Raw genomic sequence first — 21,057 nt, forward strand, 5'->3', positions numbered from 1 at the left:
TACATATCATATATATATATTTATATATATTTATATATATTTTTTTTTTTTTTTTACTTCAAATTATTATAATATTTTACTCTTTTCTCTATTAAGCCTTCGTAAGTCCCTCTCACGTATCGAATTTCTAACCTCATTGAGAGATGAATCAATTGTTTTTCTTTTCTTAAAATTTGCGTTGTCATTTTTTTTAGCTGAAGAATTCATATCTGTTACAATAGCATTTACACAATTAAGAGCTTCATTTTTAGTTTTTAAATTATTGAAAATATCATAATCATCATATAAGCATATATTCTTCTTATTATTCATTTTGATATAATATAAATTATTTTTAAATACATTATTTTCTTTAGTTTTTTCATTATTATGATGATTATCATCAGTATTATGTATTTGTTCATTTCCTTCTTCAGTATTAATTGTATTTCCATATGTAATAAAGTTGTCTATATATAAATCATTTTTAATTCTATCGAAAATATTATTAATATATACATTATCCATAAGATTTTTATTTTCATTTTCTTTTGTATTTTGATCTATTCGCATGGAGTTGTTGTTCTTATTTATATCTGTATATACAGAATTATATACAAGTTTGTTTGTTAAAATTTTTATATCCTCACAATTAAGATAATTATTACATTTTAATAATTGCATGTTTTGAAAATCATTTAAGAAAGACGAAAGAATTGTTTTGTTTCCATTAAGAAAAACATTATCAACAAATTTTATAACACTTTCTTTTTTCTTTTTATTTCCTATGTTTATATTATTATTAATATTTTTTATTATATCCTTTTGACTTTTTTGGTAATACAATAACTTTTTGCATGTAATTAAATATACATTTTGCATTCTAGATAATAAATTAGATGGTAGAGTAACTGTTTTATTGGCTAGAAATTCTCTAAATAATTTTAAAATTCTTAAATCCATACATGCTGTGGATTTCTCATATATTAATTCATCTTTTACATATGCTTCTCTGAGGTACATGATTGTATCTTTAATATATTCTTTTATATTACTACTACTACAATTATTATTATTATTATTATTATTATTATTGTTATTATTATTGTTGTTGTTGTTATTTATTGTTGTGTTCTTCTTAATTTTGTTTTTATCATCCATATGATTATTACTATTATCGTCATTAATCACAATATTGTTATCCTCATCTATTACAATATTATTATTATTATTATTATTATCAGATTTAATACTCATTATTGTACGTCTCGTAAATAATAAAATCAGGGGATATATTAAAACGTAAGGAGTAAAATAACATAAGACCTCGAATATAAAACATAAATGATCAGTTATCATTTTAAAAAGTATATTATGAATTGATAAATTTGATCCATGCATACATGTTACTTCTTCTAGAGCATCTACATCATTGAATCTTTTTAAATTCTTACCAATATATGTATATGATTCGAATAATATTTTTAAAATATCATAAACATCATTTAAATGTTCTAAATGTTCATATCCTAAAAAGATCCACTTGTTTTCATTTATAGGTATTTCTTCTTCGGCTTGATCAACTATACAGTTATTACTATTATGATAATAATTATGGTAATTATTACTACTACTATTATTATTATTATTATTGTTTCCATTTGTAGTAGTAGTTGTTGTATTTATTAATATTGTATTGTGTTTATCATTCAGATTCATACCCTTATATTGATCTTTTATACATTCATCTATTACAATATTTGTATGATCAAGTATATTTTTTTTATCACTATCTTCCTCATTTTTATTTATATCATTATAAGGCTCATCAACCATATTATTATTATTATTATGTTCGTCTATTATTATTACATCTTTTTCTTTATATATATTTTTTTGTATAAAATCCCTTTGTATTTCCAACTTATAATTTAAATTAATATCATTATTATTACTATTACATATATTTGTATTTGTCACATTTAATTTATCATTACAATTTATGTTGTCATTATTTATATTTCTATTATTTACATTTTTTTGGTGCACATTTTTAGATAATAATAAAAACTTTTTAATTTCTCCATCTATTTTATTATTAAATAAATCTTCTATTCTTTTTTTCTTTTCTCTAGATAAGGCAAAATTAATTTTTCCTAACAATTTCTTTAGAATATTTTTACTTACCTCCAACAATATGGTAGAATATTTTATCATCGAGAATTCAGTTCTTCTAATTCTTTTACAATATAAATTATAATAATCATTATTATATGTTTCATTTAACCATATTTTAAATATTCCTTTGTTAATAAATATTTTCATATAATATATACATTTGGAATAATTTTTTCTCATAAAATAATATACACATATATGATAAGCTGCTTGTGAATTATAATTACTACACAATTTATTTTCAGAAATATTTTGTAAACCTTCAATAATATCATTAATAACATCTTCATAACTAATTTCTATATTTTTAATTCGAACCTTTAAATTATTAATATTATAATTTAAATAATTCATTTGATTATCTTCTATTTTTTTTTCCAATTCTTCAATATTGAAACAATTCATATGTTCCACATTTATAGAATTAACCATATTATTATTTTTATTATTATTATTTTTATTATTATTATTATTATTATTATTATTGTTATTATTTGTTCCGTCTGTTGTTCTACCATTATTTTCTTTTTCTTCTACATCTACATTATTATGAACAATATTTTTATGTAGTGAAGAGATATTATTTGAGTTGTGACAATAATCTTTTCTTTTTAAAATATAATTTTCATCATGATAATCACAATAATAATTTACATACATTCTATTACTTTCATATGTATTATCATTATTATTATTATTATTTTCATTTTTTTCAGTAAGATCATTTTTTATAGATTCAAAATTTATCTTCTTATTATTACCAATATATATATCATCACTTATAATATTATTGTTACTTTTCAATATAGTATTTTTACATGACACTACATTATTATTAAAAGTATCACAAGTATTTTTTAATTTTCTCATTAAACAAAATAAAATATTTTCATTATCTTTATAATTTATATTATTCTCTTTATTCTTATATAAATTATCACATACATAATTATGCTTAATATCTTTTTTTTGATCATTTACATTTATATTTATAGAATTATTAAATTTTGTTTGGTATAATCTATTATCATTACAATAATATATATTATTATTTTCCATATTATTATTTATATTATCCTTATAAGTATAATTCATTTCGAAATGTTTGTTTTCTTTTCTTTTTCTTTTTTTTTTTTCTTCTCTTGATTCAAATATATAATTAATATTTCCTTGTTTTAAAAAATCCTTTTGTTTAATATAATTTAATAATGTATTAGATAAATTTGTATCATATTTATAACTAAATAAACATGCTAAGAAAAAATAATGTGGATAATACAAACAAATCTTTAATCTAGTTACTAATAATTTATATAAAGGAATTATCATTTTAGCACATTCTTTTTCATTATTAAATATATCTTCTGCTTTCTTTCTAAAATTATAATAATTATTCGTATTAACATAAGATGGTTTTATTACACAATCATTCATATCATCGTTTGATAAGTTTCTAGATTTTTTATATGTCATATTATTAGAATTTTCAAATGATGATAAAGAATTATCTTTTTTTATAACCATTAAATCTTTTTTAGCACAATAAGAAATATTTCCATTTAATATACTACTTCTATCTTGTCTACTATTATTTTCATGATCATTATCGCTATAAATCTCAATATGGTTTATATAACCATTTTTTTCTTCATCAACGTTAATATTATCTTTTATATTATCTTTTATATTATCTTTTATATTATCTTTTATATTATCTTTTATATTATCGTTTATATTATCTTTTATATTATCGTTTATATTATCTTTTGTGTCATCATTTAAATCATCATCTTTTTCATGATCTACATTTATTTTATCTTTACCATCCCTTTTGTATTTTTCTTCTTCATCCCCTCCTGTATCCATATCATCAGACTGATTATCCCAATGAACAATATTATAACTTAAAAATATTAAACTGTCAGAATAATAAGATAATGATATGAGCATAAAATTTAATAACAGCTCTTCATATGTATAATTATTACTATGAACATTAGTCCTACTACATATAACACTACTACTACAACTACTAATACTATTAATATTATTATTATTATTATTATTATTAGTAGTAGTACTATTACTATCTGTTGTTATTTTATATATAGCACCATTTGATTCATTTTCCTCTATATTTATTATAATTTTTTGATTTTCTTTTTTTCTCATTTTATATTTATACTGTACACGACAATATGGTAATAAAGAATTGTATAGAACAGTAAAAATGTTTCCTAGAAATAAAAATATTAAATATATAGACTTATCATCTAATTTTAAACTATCTAAAGATTTAATTGAATATCCATGTACTTTATTTTTTAAATGATAATTTAAAATATTAATATAATATTTCTTAGAAACCTTTTTTATTTTTCTACTTTTATAAAATTTGTTCTTAAATATTTCAGCTTGTTTCAATGAATCTATAGAATCAATTGTATCTTCATCGCTATAAACTTCTTTTTTTATATTCATATAATTTTTATTATCAAAAAAAAAATTGTTTGTGTTTTTTATATTATTAGTTTCTTCTTTATTTTGCTTATTATATCTTTCTACATGAGATACATCATTTAATAGATAATCATCTAATTCTTTATTATAATCATTAGGATGATCCATTTCTATTTTGATTTTTTCATATCGTTTATTATTCACATCGTAAGCATTACAATTTTTATTACATTCTTCTTTATCATCAGGATTATTCTTATAATTCTTTATTGTTTTAATTTTATCTCTGTCTCCTTCGACAGCTACAGAGCCTTCTGAGATATTTTCATAATCATTATATTTATCAACAACTTCATCAATATTATTGAGTTTATATTTTTTAATAACCACGTCTGTATTATTTATCACATCACTTTCATCAAATGAACGTTTATAATTTAATTTGTCATTATTTTTATATAATACAGTATGATGTTCTTTCATATTATCATGATCATGCTCATCATAATTATTTGAATATTTGTTTGTATACATATTTATTTTAGAATTTTCATTATTATTGTTGTGCTTATTTATTATGTCATATGACACATCATTTTTTCCTTTATATATGTTACACACCTGTTGATCAGATTTAATATTATCATTAGTATAAGTAGTTTTTATTTTATCATTTAATGTTGATTTATTTTTTTTCGCTTTTTTATTTTTATATCCTTCAATATTCAAAAAACTTAATATATCACTATTAAATATATCATGCTTTAAATATAAATTTTTCAAATATATACATAATTTAATATTTTTTTTAAGCGTTCTAAAATCATAAAAGGAGTATTTATAATTTAAAGCTTTGTAATACAAATTATCATCCTCATTATATGTATTAAGAAATGAATATATAACAAATGATGATAAATAAAAGTTTACGTTTTTAAATAAATTCTTAGCATTCAATGTTTGTACTTTACATTTTAGAAAGTTACATAAGACTTTATAAAATAATATTTGTACATATCTATTTTGAGAATTTAATAATACTAAATAATAATTATTTGGATCTTTATATATATTATTTATATTATCATCATCATCATTATCATTTCTACTACATTCTTCATTATTATATAATGATTTATCTTTAATCATATATTGTTTTATACTCACACAATTTTTATCATCATTTATTTCATTTATTTCATTGTTTTTATTAATATGGCCTTTTAAAACAGTACCATCATTTATAATATTATTAATATAATTTTTTTTATTATTTTCTAATTTCTTATTCTTACATTCATCTATAGGAACAAATAAATTTCTTACAAATATATCCTTCTGAAATGTATTATCGATATTATTTTCTTTTGTTTTACTTCCATCAATTGTAGTAAGACTATTATTATATGATTCTTCATGTATACTTAAAAATAAATGAATAAAATGTAAAAAGTTTTGATCAATACCTTTAGAATGATAATAAAAATATTTATAATATATATAAATTAAAAAATTTAATAATATATCTGTATGCCTTAATATATCATATAAATATAAAAATTTAATATAATAATACATCCTATACAAATCATTATTATATAATTCATTTTCAATCAATTTATTATTTTTTATATTTAATAATAAATATTCTGATAACACACATTCTGAATAATATTTATCTTCTAAAAATTTATATAAATAAAAATATTGTTGAAATGTATAATAATATAATATTATATTCTTATTATTATAAAAAGATGCTTTTAAACCTACATTTAATTTATCTAATATTTTTAATATATTAAAATTATATGTTTTATTATAATCATATTTTATTTCACTCATTATATGTACAAACGAACTAAAAAATATATTACTAAAATGATTATAATGTTTTCTATTCATTATTCTTACTAAATCTAAATAATTTATATTCTTCTTATTTATTATATTAAATGTTCTCTTTTTATAATATATATAAAACTTTTTAAATCTATTAGGATCATTATTTAATATTAATCTTATTTTTTCTTTTATATTCCTTCCCCTTTTCTTATTTATTAATTTGTATTTATTATAAAAAATTTTATTTTCACTTCTTTCATCAATAGGAACAATTTTTTTGCCATTTCTTAATTGGTCTCTATATATATATCCACATTTATCATCAAATTTATCATCAAATTTATCATCACATAATTCTTTATAATTTATATTTTCTTTAACAATCAATCTTAAATATGTCATATATATATCATCATTTAATTTTTTTTTTGTATCCATTTTTATGAGATAGGGGTTCAATTCATTCAGTTCATCCATATAACAATCACAGTCATCAAGACTAAATATTTTTTCGTTTTTTTCGTTGTATGCATTTTTTGTATATTCATAGAAACACACAAAATAATATTCATCTGTCATATATACATCCTTCATATAATCAAGAAAAATATTAAAAATAAGAGGGTCTATATAGTCTAATCCTATTTCTTCTTCTAGACATATCTTTTCTTCAAATATTTTAACAAACGACATCATAAATTCCTAAAAAAAAAAAAAATAAAATAAAATAAAATAAAATAACAATATATATATATATATATATATATATATATATAACATATATATTTTTTTTTTTTTTTTTCTTACTTTTCCTTCACTCTTGGATCTCTTAAAATTTATCAAGAACTGCAAGACATTGTAATCATTAAAGGTGTAATACAAATTATTAAATTTATAATTTAAATATATATAATCATTATGACATATGGATATATTACATTTTTTAAATACCCAAAAGAAATGATTCATATACATATTATAATCAACCAACTTTTTTATATCTAAACATATATTATGCATATACTTATGAATATATAATGATAAAAATAATTCGACTGCTTTAATATTGAACATTTTCATATTAAATATATCATAATTATATTTATTTACTTTTATTTTTTTTTCTTCTAATTCTTCTTCTCCTTTTTCTTTTGTTAACATGTCGAATGGATATACTGATTTAATAAATAAAAAATTATGAAATAATACTGAATAACAAATATTTATTAAACTATTTATACTATGATTTCTTCTTTGTATTTTATTTTGAACTCTTATATTGGTTAGATCTAAATAAGGAAAAATCATATCATATATAATAGAACTAATAATTTTTTTTCCATATTTTGTTTCATATTTAAGATCATTAAAATGATCAATAAAATGATCAATAAAATGATTATTTGGGTTCTTTATTTTTTTATTGTTTTCATTTTTTTCATATTTTTTTTTTATTTCTAGAACATTTTTTTGTTCACAATCTATATCAATAACTTCATTTTTATTATAATTATTTGATGAACCCATCACCTTTTGTAGTCTTTGAAATATAGTTTTTTTTAAAGAAAATCCAGAAGTATCAGCATTAATAATATTTTTCTTTTTTTTATCTTCCTCATCTTCAATATTATTTTTAACATCATCATATTTTAAAACCTTAGTTAATAAATGTACATTTTTAATATTATCTTTTTCATTCTTGTCATTACTTTTTATAGTTAATTTTTTTTTGTTTTTCCTATAAATGTTGAGATAATAAAGCACACAAGTAACAATAGAATTAAAAGATGATTTATTACTATCATATATATATGTAATAGTTTTCTTTATATTATTCATTATAATATCATAATATAAATTTGTATGATGAAAATAATTTATATTATATAATGATCTCTCTAAATGTATAGATATATCTGAATTAAATATTGTTAATAAAATATTCATTGAAAAATAAAATATATTCAAGGAACATTTTTCTAAGTTATATAATTCATTTCTTTGTATAGAGAAATTATTAATATATTCATCTACAATATAATATTTATAAAAATAATGATATATTAAACTCTGCTTCATTGAATCATAATATTCTATCATATTATTATCTTTACAATATTTATTTAATCTTATATATATATCATCCATATCTAATATATTACTCTTACATTTACTACTATTATATAAATCTATATAAAAAATACAATTCTGTAATAAATTCTCAATAATATTACAAAATATATAAATATATTTATTTCTCTTCATCTTGATTTTCTTATTATGTTTTCTTCTTGTTATTAATAATATATTCATACAACCAAAATTTAAAAGAGTATCTAAATAGATTACATATATTTTATGATGTTCCAGTGAACACTTTTTATTATTATAAAACAAATCAGTCTGATTGTTATAATTATCATATAAATGATCATCAATGTGATCATCGATGTGATCATCGATGTGATCATTCTCATGAATACTTTCAAACATATCATTTTGGTTTATCCCTTTATTATTCATATTTATAATATTATTACCTTTTGATAGATCCAACATATTATCAACTCCAAAAAAATTAATATTATTCATTCCGTTTGAAGTGATTCTATTTAACTTTTTACTTTTCATTTTATTTACATCAGATAATGCATTCTCTATATCATTTTTATCTTGCTCCTTCTCTACTCTCGTTGTTGGCATTTTTGGTTTATAAAATTCTTTATCTAAATAAACCACAGGATTAAAATGTAAATGGGTTCTTAAAGGAGAAGAAGACAATAATATTATACTATTAGATATATGTAAAAATATATAATATGTATTATATATATCATTGATCATAAAAAAATCTGGAGATTTCTTTATATATAAAATATTATAATTTTCAACATATAATATAGATATTAATAAAAATAAAATATGAGAAAATGTAGGACATATAGATGTATACAATTTATTATAGCTTCTATTAATTAAAGCTACATTTGTAAAAACTGACATATTATTTCTTTCAAATTTTATTTGTCTTTTTATTTTTTTTAATTTATTATACTTTTTTATAATTCTTTTATATCTCTTAATATAATCATTTAATATTAATTTGTGTTCCATATTATTATTATATTTAAAATTGTCATACATAACATTTTGATCATTCCTATTTTTAAATATAGAATTACAATGATTTAACAGTTTTATATTTTTAGCACATCTTCTTATATAACATAAATTATTATTATTAATATAATCGTTACTACTTACATTGAAATATAAATATTTATGTATTTTATTAATTATATTATCAGCACTTCTGTGATTATATATTATATTTGAAATTTCTTTATTGTAAGATTTATTTTTAAGAAAATCTCTCCATAGTTTCTTTCTACATTTTTTTGAATGATTTATTATATTTTGTTCAGCCTTACCATTTATATTTAATAAGATATTTTTTATTAATCCATAATTGATATGTTTTTTTTTTTTCTTTTCTTTATCTTTATCTTTATCTTTTTCATTTTTATATGTTTTATTATTATTTGTAACATAAGAATAATATTTATCCATATGCATTTCTAATTTTTCGTCAAGATAATTATCATCAATTTTGAAAACTCCATTTTTATTAACATTTTTTTGTATTTGTTTTATAATTCGATATATGTAAATTTTATCAATATATATATTATTTAATATATTTGTTTCTAGTTTTATATTTCGATTGCTTCTTTTTTGTTTCCTCATATATATTTCTAATTTATTTTCTAATTTATTAAAAGGTATAAACACATTTGTTGCTTCTTCTTTATTATATAATATATTATTATATTTTATATGTTCTTCACTACCACCATTTTTTAAATACACTTTTTTTTGTTTATTTTTTATAACATTTTTGTCACATTCCTTATTTTTTATATATTCATCTGTTATATGAATTATATTTTTTTTTCTTCCTATATATTTTCTATAACCCATTTGTGTATTCACATTTATATTTACCAAGAAATTCGTGATAACATGGAAAGACGTAAAGATATAATTTATGAATTCATAGGAACAACCATATCTATAATTAATAAATGAAAACTGATTAAACATATTATATATATGTGTATCATCATAGGAGTATATATTTTTTTTGTTCCAATTATATATATATGTATTTAATTTATTTGTTGAAAAATCAGAAAATGCATTTAATCTTAAATAAAATATAGAAAATATCATATTGTATATATTCATCATATTATTTATAAGAGAAAAGAATATTTTCTTCTTTTCATATTTCATTATAAAATATATAGAATCATTTAAAAAATTTATAATTAATTTTTGTAAATAATAATTTAATGTTATCATATAAAATCTTGAATCAAATAAACAATGCAAATAATCAATAGTGGAATTAAAATTTTCATCATATTTTTTTGCTTTCTTATATAAATTTATGATATTATTATTTTTGATTTCATTACATATTTTATTTTTTATATATATATAAGTATGTCTTAATATAATAAAATTCTTTTCCATTTTATTCATTTTATATTTTTGTCTTTTTGAATCATCAAAATTAGTTTTATTTTTTAGATATTTATGAAATGTAATTAAAATGTTATGTATATCATTTGGATTCTTTATATTATACAAATGGCTGGTTATAAATATGGGGTGATTTATATTTTTTTCCTTTTGATAGATATTATCTTTTTGATGCATATATATATTGTTATTATTATTTTCATTTATATTTTTAAAATAGTTTTCATTTTGTTTATAAACTTGATAAATAATAATATCTTCTTTTAAAATTTGAAAAAAAGAAGATTTATTATTAAAAATATCTTTATTATATAAATTATAATTTATTTCATTTAATACATAATTGTATATCTTGTTACATGGTAATTTCTTCATATATAACATACTATAAAGACTATTATTAAAATAAACTATTTTTTTAATTTTTCTTATAATATTTTTTTTGAACATATTATTTTCATATAATTTTAAATTCAAGATTAAAAAGCATTTATGATAACATTTTAAAAAAGATGAAAAAGCTATATTAATATTTTCATATATTTTTGTATATATTTCTTTAAAATAATCAACATTATATGATATACTACTACCTTTATAAATATTTTCATATGTATTATTATTTGACTCATTTATATATGCATCTTCATATGTATCATATTCATAATTCATTGATCCATCATTAGATATTATATTATTATTACGATATGACGATTTATTTGTAATAAAATCATTATATTTGTATGAAATATTGTTATATATGTTATCATCATAATTTTTGTTTTTTTCTACATTTTTTTGAACAGGATAACTTTGATGTACTCTATTTTCATATGGATGACACATATGTATATTATTATTTAATGCATAATTATTATTTATCTCATTATAATAATCATCACTTTTATAATTTTGTAAATCTTCATATTTTATTCTATAATTCTTTTTATTTCTTCTGTTATCTATTGCATCTGAATGAAAATCTTCATGTTGTCTTTTATTGTCTAATTTTCTCATATCTATAGATGTATTATCATTAAAACTATTCATCATGGAATAATCCACATTTTCATTATAATTAGAATGATTTATTTGCATTCCATTCTTTTCATTTTTTATTATATAATCTATATTATATTTTTCCAAAAAGTGTAATATATTTTTATAATAATATTTAGAATTTATATATAAAAATTCAGCAAATAAAAATAATACACGTCTTCTTACTTCCATATTATTTTTATTATAACTATATTTTATTAATAAACAATTTAATATAGTGAATGTATAATTTATAATATACTGTAAATTTATCTTTTCATATATATATTTATTTTTTAATTTATTCATATAACATTTATATAATAAACGTAACATAAATAAATGACAATGTATTAATTCTAAATAATTATCTGAATCACATATATTTTTTATATAATCAATTTCTTCATTCTTATTATTCTTCTCAATACTATTATCTTCTACATCATGAAAAAAAAAAGTTAATACCTTTTTATATTTATACTTGTTTAATATAAAAAGTTCATATATTTTTAATAATGTTATATGCTTATGAGCATTCCTTTTTGTAATTATATTATTATAAAGAAAATATGTTATCACATCAAATATAATATTATATAATTTATTATCTTTCAACATATTACTGTGATAATAAAACAACATTAAAATAAATTTATCCTGATTCTTTCTTTTTTTCTTTTTATTATTATCATATATATTTATGTTATCATTATAATAATCATATAATCTTTCAAATCCTATATATTTATTTTCATCTTTTTTCATTTCATATAATAATTCTTCTCTAGCACAATTATATCCAGTATATAAATTTTCTTTCTTTGTTTTTTTTTTAATATCTCCACCTACAACAGTGGAATGACTTGAAAGACCTGCATCTTCATTATTCTTTTCAGCATTCTCTTCATCTTTCTTTTTATCATATTTATTATTATTCTTTATACTTTCTCTTTTTATAACATCTTCTTTATTTTTAATTCCTTTGCAATCAGAACTATTATTCTTTTTATTGTCATTTTTTAAAATATCTTTATCCTTAATAGGATTATTTTGTAAATTATTCCACATGCGTTTATTATTATAAAAAACATAATTAAAATTATAACAATTATTATTATTATTTGAATTACTATCACTATTATTCACAGTCGTTGTTGAACTATCCTTTATATTATTATTACTATTGTTATTATTATTGTTGTTGTTGTTGTTGGTTTTATCTTTACATTTTATTATTCTTCTCTTCCTTCTCATATTTAAACAAACATGTACATCGTCCTCAACTTTAGATACATATTTTCTCATGCCAGAGACAGAACCCATATTTTCCATTATTTTTTTTACAATATTATTCATATTAATATTAGATGTAGTTGTATAAAACATTCTATAGGAATATTTAATTTTATTTATTTTTTTTTTTAATATATCCTTCTCCTTTATTTCTGATAATAATAATATATCTGTTATATAAGAAGAAATATTAAAAAAATTACTACTATTCATATGATCTAATTTATATGTAATATCATACATATTTTGATATAAATAATATATATGTTTAATATTTTCGTTTTTCTTTAATCCTTTTATTAAATATGAATATTTCTTCATTAGAAATATTTTCTCTATATCATATATAAATTTATCAGATATATTGTTAATAATAGGATTATTATAAGAACTTAACTTTTTTACTTTGTCTCTTATTAATTTTTTATTATATTTATTGCTATTTATATGTACAGTTTCTTCTATTTCTTTTTTTTCTTTATATAATTTGTCTTCATAATAAATACATTTATGACTATTATTACAATTATTAGACATATGACTATAATTTACTGTATCAATATTATCATTATTATCATTTATATCATTTCTTATTTCATTATATAATTTTATAAAATATTCATAATTTATATTTTCATCTTTCATTTCATCATTTATATATTTTCTCTTTGTTCCTTCATTTCTCATATCACACATCACTCTATAATTATCCTTATCATTTATATATCTTTGATGGTGTGATAAATCATAACTTGATCTTTTTAAAAATATATTCTCATCTTTAAAATCAATGAACGTTTTATTATTGTTCACATCACAATTATTACGATTAATAATACATTTTGAGTTGCATTCATTTAAAGAATGATCCTCTTCATTTTGATGTTTCCTTGTAATACATTCCATACTATTAGATTGTATAGATAATAATTCATCATGATTCCTTTGCATATTATCAAAGCTGTAGATATATTTATATTTATTATTGTATATATTGTTTTGTATATTTTGTATATTTTTTATATTTTTCATTATTTTCATTTTTTTCATTTTTTTTATTTTTTTTAATTTTCTCATTTTATATGTATTCGCATCAATAAATTGTATCTTGTTATTCTTATTTTCTTCAAAGCTTTTACAAATTCTAAAAATTTTTTCTAGAAATGTCATTAAGCTCTTATTTTTTAGAACATATTTATTGTCCTTTTCTTGATTTTTCAACTTATATATATTATAATATTCATTTGATAATTTATGTTCATATTTGGAGTAGACCTTTTTTAAAATATTTAAAATAATTTTCTTCTTATTCTTAGTGGATATATTTTTACATACATTCTTTTCTCTTTCTTCCATCATTTTTTTAATATTTCTATCATTCAATTTTTTTAAATAATTATCTTGTAATAAATCATTTAAAAATTCATCATCTGTATTGTTAGTATCATATGTTGATTTGTCTATACTACTATTATTGTCCTTAATTTTTAGAGATATATCATTATTATTATCTTCTTTGTCATTTTTACCTTTTATATGGTCCATACACATTTTAGTTTCCACATCTTTTTCTTTTACTAATTGTATATTATCATAATCATGACTCTTTCTACTACTATCATGTGATGGAATGGTTTCTATAAAATGGTCCTTATAAAAACTGTTATATTCATTTAATCCATAATTAATTTTATTCTCTTTTTCTATACTTTCTTCAGATTTTAATTGCATACCTTTTATATAACTCTTAGAAAATGAGAGCCTCTTATTTGTTACAATTTTTTCGTTATTATTATAAATGTTATTTAAATTGTTGTCTAGTATATTATGCAAACCTTTTTGTCCTTTATTTGAAATATTAATAGGTTTATCTTGAATACTCACACTTATATCTTCATCTGGAATACTCACACTTATAGGTTTATCCGGAATATTAACATTATGATATGACATGTTAATATTCACATTTTGACCTGAACAATTCATGTTACTATTCACATTTTGACCTGAACAATTCATGTTAATATTTTGATAACTATTCAACATAACATTTTGTTCATAATGTAAAGCAGTTTTTTCTGGAATATTGTTAAATATATTTTTTTTTACATGCATCATATCACTTGAAGTGACATTGATGGATCCACCCTGTTCTATATTGACAGAGTTTAATTTATGATTATTATTAAAATTAATTTGTGGTAATTTAACAACACTATTAGTTAATTTATTCATCGTTATGTTTGATAATTTATTCATTGTCATACTTGATGATCTATTCATTGTTATGTTTGATAATTTATTCATACCTTTAATAGGTATAATAGGAATAGTATCAGGTTGAGAATTTTTTACATTATTTCCTTCATTATAATTAAAAAGCCCTACACTTTTATTAGTATTCATATCATAACTTTGTGATTTATTAATAACATTATTTCTTAAATTATTATTAATATGTATCATAGATTTATGAATAATATCAGAAGACTCATTTTGATTTGTATTCTCTTCAAAACTTGCAGACACATCTTTATATCTATTTCCATCTGAATTAATTATTAAGTGGTTATTAAAATTATTGTGTTCAGAGATAGGTAGATAATTTTGTTCTGAAGGTAATACATTTTTATATATTTCTCGTGACATATTTTGTGTTATATTATTATGACCATTTACAGTTACATCATTTAATCTGTTTAGGTTTAGGCTATTAACCACATTTGATATTATATCATTATTTATAATAGATTCAGATTTTGTTGTTACATCTAAAAACTTTTTATTACTTACATGATGATTTATAGAATTATCATCAGTTAAATTTAGTTTGTATATAGAATCGTTAAAGTAATTATTTGAAGAACTTCTAAATATATTTGAAGAATTATTAAAGGTAACATTCTGTTTACGTTTAAATATATTATTTAAGGTGTTATTATATAAATTATTTGGAACACTACCATAAGTATTATTTGTAGCATTTGTCAAGGAACTACATTTTGCATTCGATTGAGGAATTGTCGTTACCTTTGATATATTTTTATTTATTACACTTTGCAAATTATTATTTATTAAATTGTGTAAATTATTATTATCACAATTTTTTAAATCCTTATTAGTCATGACATTTGCATTATTTTTTAAATTATTACTTTGAACAAAATTGTTAATATTGCATGTGTTGAGTGAATTTTCTATATTATTAATATAAGTGTCATGGTTTCTCACATTGGTTAGTCGATCGTCACTTCGAAATGTTATCAGATCATTATTATTTTTATTATTATTTTTATTATTATTATTATTATTTTTTTTATTGGTCCTTTCCATATTATTATCATAACTTAAAAAATTATTTAAATATATATTAGAAGCTTTGGAAGGTGCTGGATCCAACATTATTAAAGAAGAATCCTCATCATCTAAAGTACCAGTTTTTTCATTCGTCTTATTTTCTTTATCATATAATGAAATATTCATTTTTCCACTTTTTTTATTTTTTCTATCATCTATAGAATAATCTTTACATCGTGATAAGCTGTCTTCTACACTGCTCATACTTTTATAAAGGTATGAAGAAGTAATTGAGATATAATCACCATCTTGATTGTTATTTAAAGGTAACAATTTATTTTTCTTATTTTTCTTATTTTTTTTATTTTTTTTTCTTTCTTTTTTCAATTCATCAACACTAAAATCAGATAAATAGGTACTACTTTGAAGTGTTAAGCTTTGATCACTTGTAGTTATATCTTTATTACAATAATTTGATAATTTTTTCTTTTTATTAATTTTATGAAGAAAATTATTTGGAAAATGATGTTTTAATATACGTAGAGTATTATAATAAATATGATCATTGTAATATTTATTACTTTTATCATTATATATTAAAGAATAATGTAAAGCATTTTTTGCATTAATATAAAAATTTATATCATTATATTGTAAAAAACATTTTATAAATACAACACCAGCATTATAACAAATTTCAACTTTATATTCATCATAATTAATTCTATTTAATATATTACATAATAACATATATGTTATACCACTATATTTATATTTCTCTAAATGAAAATATATATTCCCTATAATTCTTAAAAATTCCACTTTTGACATATAATCATTCTTTTTTAATTTTAATAAATTCTCTAGACCATAATTTAAACAATCATCAAATTTAAATTCATTATATAAATTATGTAATCGAACTACATAACTATTACTTCTTATAATATTCTTATAATCCTCTTTTAATGTATCTTCTTTTTCTTTTATTTCATTATTATATATTAATCTAGATATATCATCTGTAATTAATAAGTTTATGGTCTTATTATTTCTTTCAAATATATTCAAAGGTGTTTTAAGATACTTTCCTGTTTTTTTATTTTTCGTTTTTCTTACAAGTCTTTTATTCAAATGGCATCCTTTCTCTTTACTGTTATATACATTACGCCTTTCAAGCATTTTTAACAAAAAAAAAAAAAAAAAACAAAAAAAATAAAAATAAAAATAAGAAAAAATAATATCTTTATAAAAATGTAAACAAAATGGATATATATATATAAAAATATATATATATGTATTTGTTTACTTTTAATATATATATATATATATTAATATTTACATATTTATATCATTTATATAATTTATAAATATATATATTTTCTTATTTTATTTCATTGAATAAATATGTCATAATGTATGATCACATTCATAAAAATATATTAACAAGAACACAACAAAAAAAAAAGAAAAAGAAAATAATATACCACATGAATAAAAAAAATAAAAAGTATTTACTTCAATGTGTTTTGATAATATATATATGTCATATTTACTTTATATTTTTTTCTCTTTTTTTTTTTTTTTTTTTTTTTTTTTTTTTCCTTTATGATGATAATAAATTGTATGTATCTTTTTATTAGATATATATAAGTAATATTTTTACATCTTTTTTTTTTTTTTTTTTTTTTTTATTACATATATTATATATATATATATATATATATATATTAACACTTTATGAATACATTACTACATATATATTATGCCTATTATCAAAATGCTTAGTTGTATTATATAAATTGCTATTACTTATATATATTATATAATAATAAATTGATTATGCAAAAATTAAAAAAATACACATGTATAATAATTATAACTTGAAAAGTGCCAGAAAAGAAAATGATGAAATCAATATTACATATATATATATATATATATTCTTCTTTTTATTACACAATTTAAAATATATTAAATCTTTTAGGTGTTTTGAAAAAATAAATATTACATATAATATGTATATTATTAGAACATTTTTATAACACCATTTATCATATAATTTATTTAAAGAAATTGTAACTAGCAAAAAATAAAAATAAAAAAAAAAACAAAAATTTGAAATGAATAAAATATTGAAATCCTATGTCCAAATTGTAAAAAAAATATATATATGACATGTATATGTAAAAATACATATATTATACATATATATTATTTGTGTCTTTAAAAGATAAGTCTCCTTTACATTTTTTTTTTTTTTTTTATTCTGTCATATAATAAAATTTTTCTTTATATATATATATAATAAATGAGTTTACACTTTTTATTTTTACAAAATATATATATTTTAATTAATGTTCTATTTTTTTTTTTTAAATAATTATTATTATATCACAGAAAAATTGTGTTCATATCTATTATTGCATACTAATACGACCTTAAAAAAAAAATTAAAATATATGTATATGTGCATATATACATATATGATTTTTTATTTTAGTATAGTATTACAGATATGTATATATAATATATATATATATATATTTTCTCCTATTCATTATATTTAAAAAAAAAAAAAAAAAAAAATTTACATATATATATATATATATATATATATTACCGATATTATAAATAAATGAATGAATTAAAAGTTTACACAAATTATTTTCATATTAAATTCTCTTAATTACACAAATAAAAAAAATCAAAAAAAAAAAAAAAAAAAAAAAAAAAAAAATCAATATAAATATAAATATATACATGTTTATATATTCTCCTTGAAATATGCCATATATCTATTATTATTTTTTTTTTTTTTTTGTTATATCAGACATTCTTTTTTCTTACTTTTCCTTTGTTTGTAGATACATATTTTCATTTATGGGAATATACAGAATTCATAATTATTTGTAAGGATCTATAAATATCAATATTTTCGATATAATTAATTGTATTATCTAAATCTTTTGATGATTGTAATAAATATGATTGAATTCCACTTATGTAATTAAAGTTTTGTATATATTTATTTACTTTTTCATTTTTATTATTTGATAATTTATTATTATTTGTTCTTTTAGCAAATCTTTTAATACTAGTTTCTTTATCATTTATATAAACTAAGAAATATATAATTTTATTGGGATATTTCTTTATTAATTTTTTCATTACGTGTGTACTTAAATGTACACCTTCTATAATTAATGATTGTTTTTTTTTTATATTCTCATATATTATTTCATCTATATATGGATATAAAACATCACACTGTATTAAATAATTTTCGATACATTTTTTTGTTAATATTTTCTCAATTTCTTCTTTATCCTTATCATTATTATTATTATTATTATTATTATTATCATTTATATTTTCACTTTTGTTTAATCTGTTATTATATAATTGGATTATATTCATTTCATCTTCATTAGCATGTAGTTTCCATGATTCATATGTAGAAAAACGAAGATACTTATCTTTTTTTATTTTAAATTTTCTTAATATTTCTCTTATAATATCTGTTGATATAATATGTCTTATATTCAAAAACATCGCTAGTAAACAACTTAAGGTACTTTTCCCACATCCTGAACAACCACTTAATAAAATTATTACATTTCTTTTCTCATTTAAATGTAGGAAGTTATTTATTTTCACCTTATCAACAACATTGTTTATATCATTATCACCATCCTTATCTATTTTATTATCTATTTCATTATTTATTTCATTTTTTATTTCATTATTTATTTCATTATTTATTTCATTATAATCATTATTATTTACAAAACGTATATCAAATTTATCCTCCTCATCCTTCTTAGTAACATTAATAAATATATTATCTATAAAATGATATTTCGAATATATATCCATTACATTTTCTTCCTTTTTATACTCAACTAAGGGTATCCTATCCTTATAATTTATTACATTATTTATATATTCTTTCTTTAACTCAATATCATTTTTTATTATATCATCTACAAAAATATCATTTTTTCCATCTTTATTCATTTCTTACAATATATAGTAACACTTAATTATATATTTTTTTTGAAATATTTAAATGGCTCATACTAATATATAAAAATTAAATATATGTAACTATATATATATATAATATATATATATTATAATTATTATTGCTTGCCAAATATTTATATTATATAGAACAGAAGGATAAATATATATTATTGATTATCTACATTAATTATTTTTCAATACATATATTATTCATACGAAAAAAATAAAAAAAATATATTTCATATATAGTAAAATTAATAAGTAATAAAAAAAAAAAAAATTTAAACACACACATATATACATATATATATATATATATATATATATATATATATATATATATATATATATATATCACTCTTTTAGATATAAGAATATTAAAAA

General features: G+C 18.0%; 2 protein-coding genes across 2 annotated transcripts; both read right to left on the bottom strand.

Annotated features, from left to right (window-relative positions):
• Positions 1 to 66: 66 nt before the first annotated feature.
• On the bottom strand, positions 67 to 17,826 carry PADL01_1307200 (conserved Plasmodium protein, unknown function; the record flags this gene model as incomplete). The annotated part of the gene is made up of 2 exons (XM_028683599.1): positions 67 to 7,164; positions 7,270 to 17,826. The coding sequence occupies 2 exons, from the start codon at positions 17,824 to 17,826 to the stop codon at positions 67 to 69; spliced, it is 17,655 nt and encodes a 5,884-aa protein (XP_028539761.1).
• Positions 17,827 to 19,521: 1,695 nt separating this feature from the next.
• On the bottom strand, positions 19,522 to 20,664 carry PADL01_1307300 (conserved Plasmodium protein, unknown function; the record flags this gene model as incomplete). The annotated part of the gene is made up of 1 exon (XM_028683600.1): positions 19,522 to 20,664. The coding sequence occupies one exon, from the start codon at positions 20,662 to 20,664 to the stop codon at positions 19,522 to 19,524; it is 1,143 nt and encodes a 380-aa protein (XP_028539762.1).
• Between the last annotated feature and the right edge of the window lie 393 nt (positions 20,665 to 21,057).

The sequence above is a fragment of the Plasmodium sp. gorilla clade G2 genome, assembly GCF_900097015.1.
Source record: "Plasmodium sp. gorilla clade G2 genome assembly, chromosome: 13".
Taxonomy (NCBI): Eukaryota; Apicomplexa; class Aconoidasida; order Haemosporida; family Plasmodiidae; genus Plasmodium; species Plasmodium adleri (nom. inval.).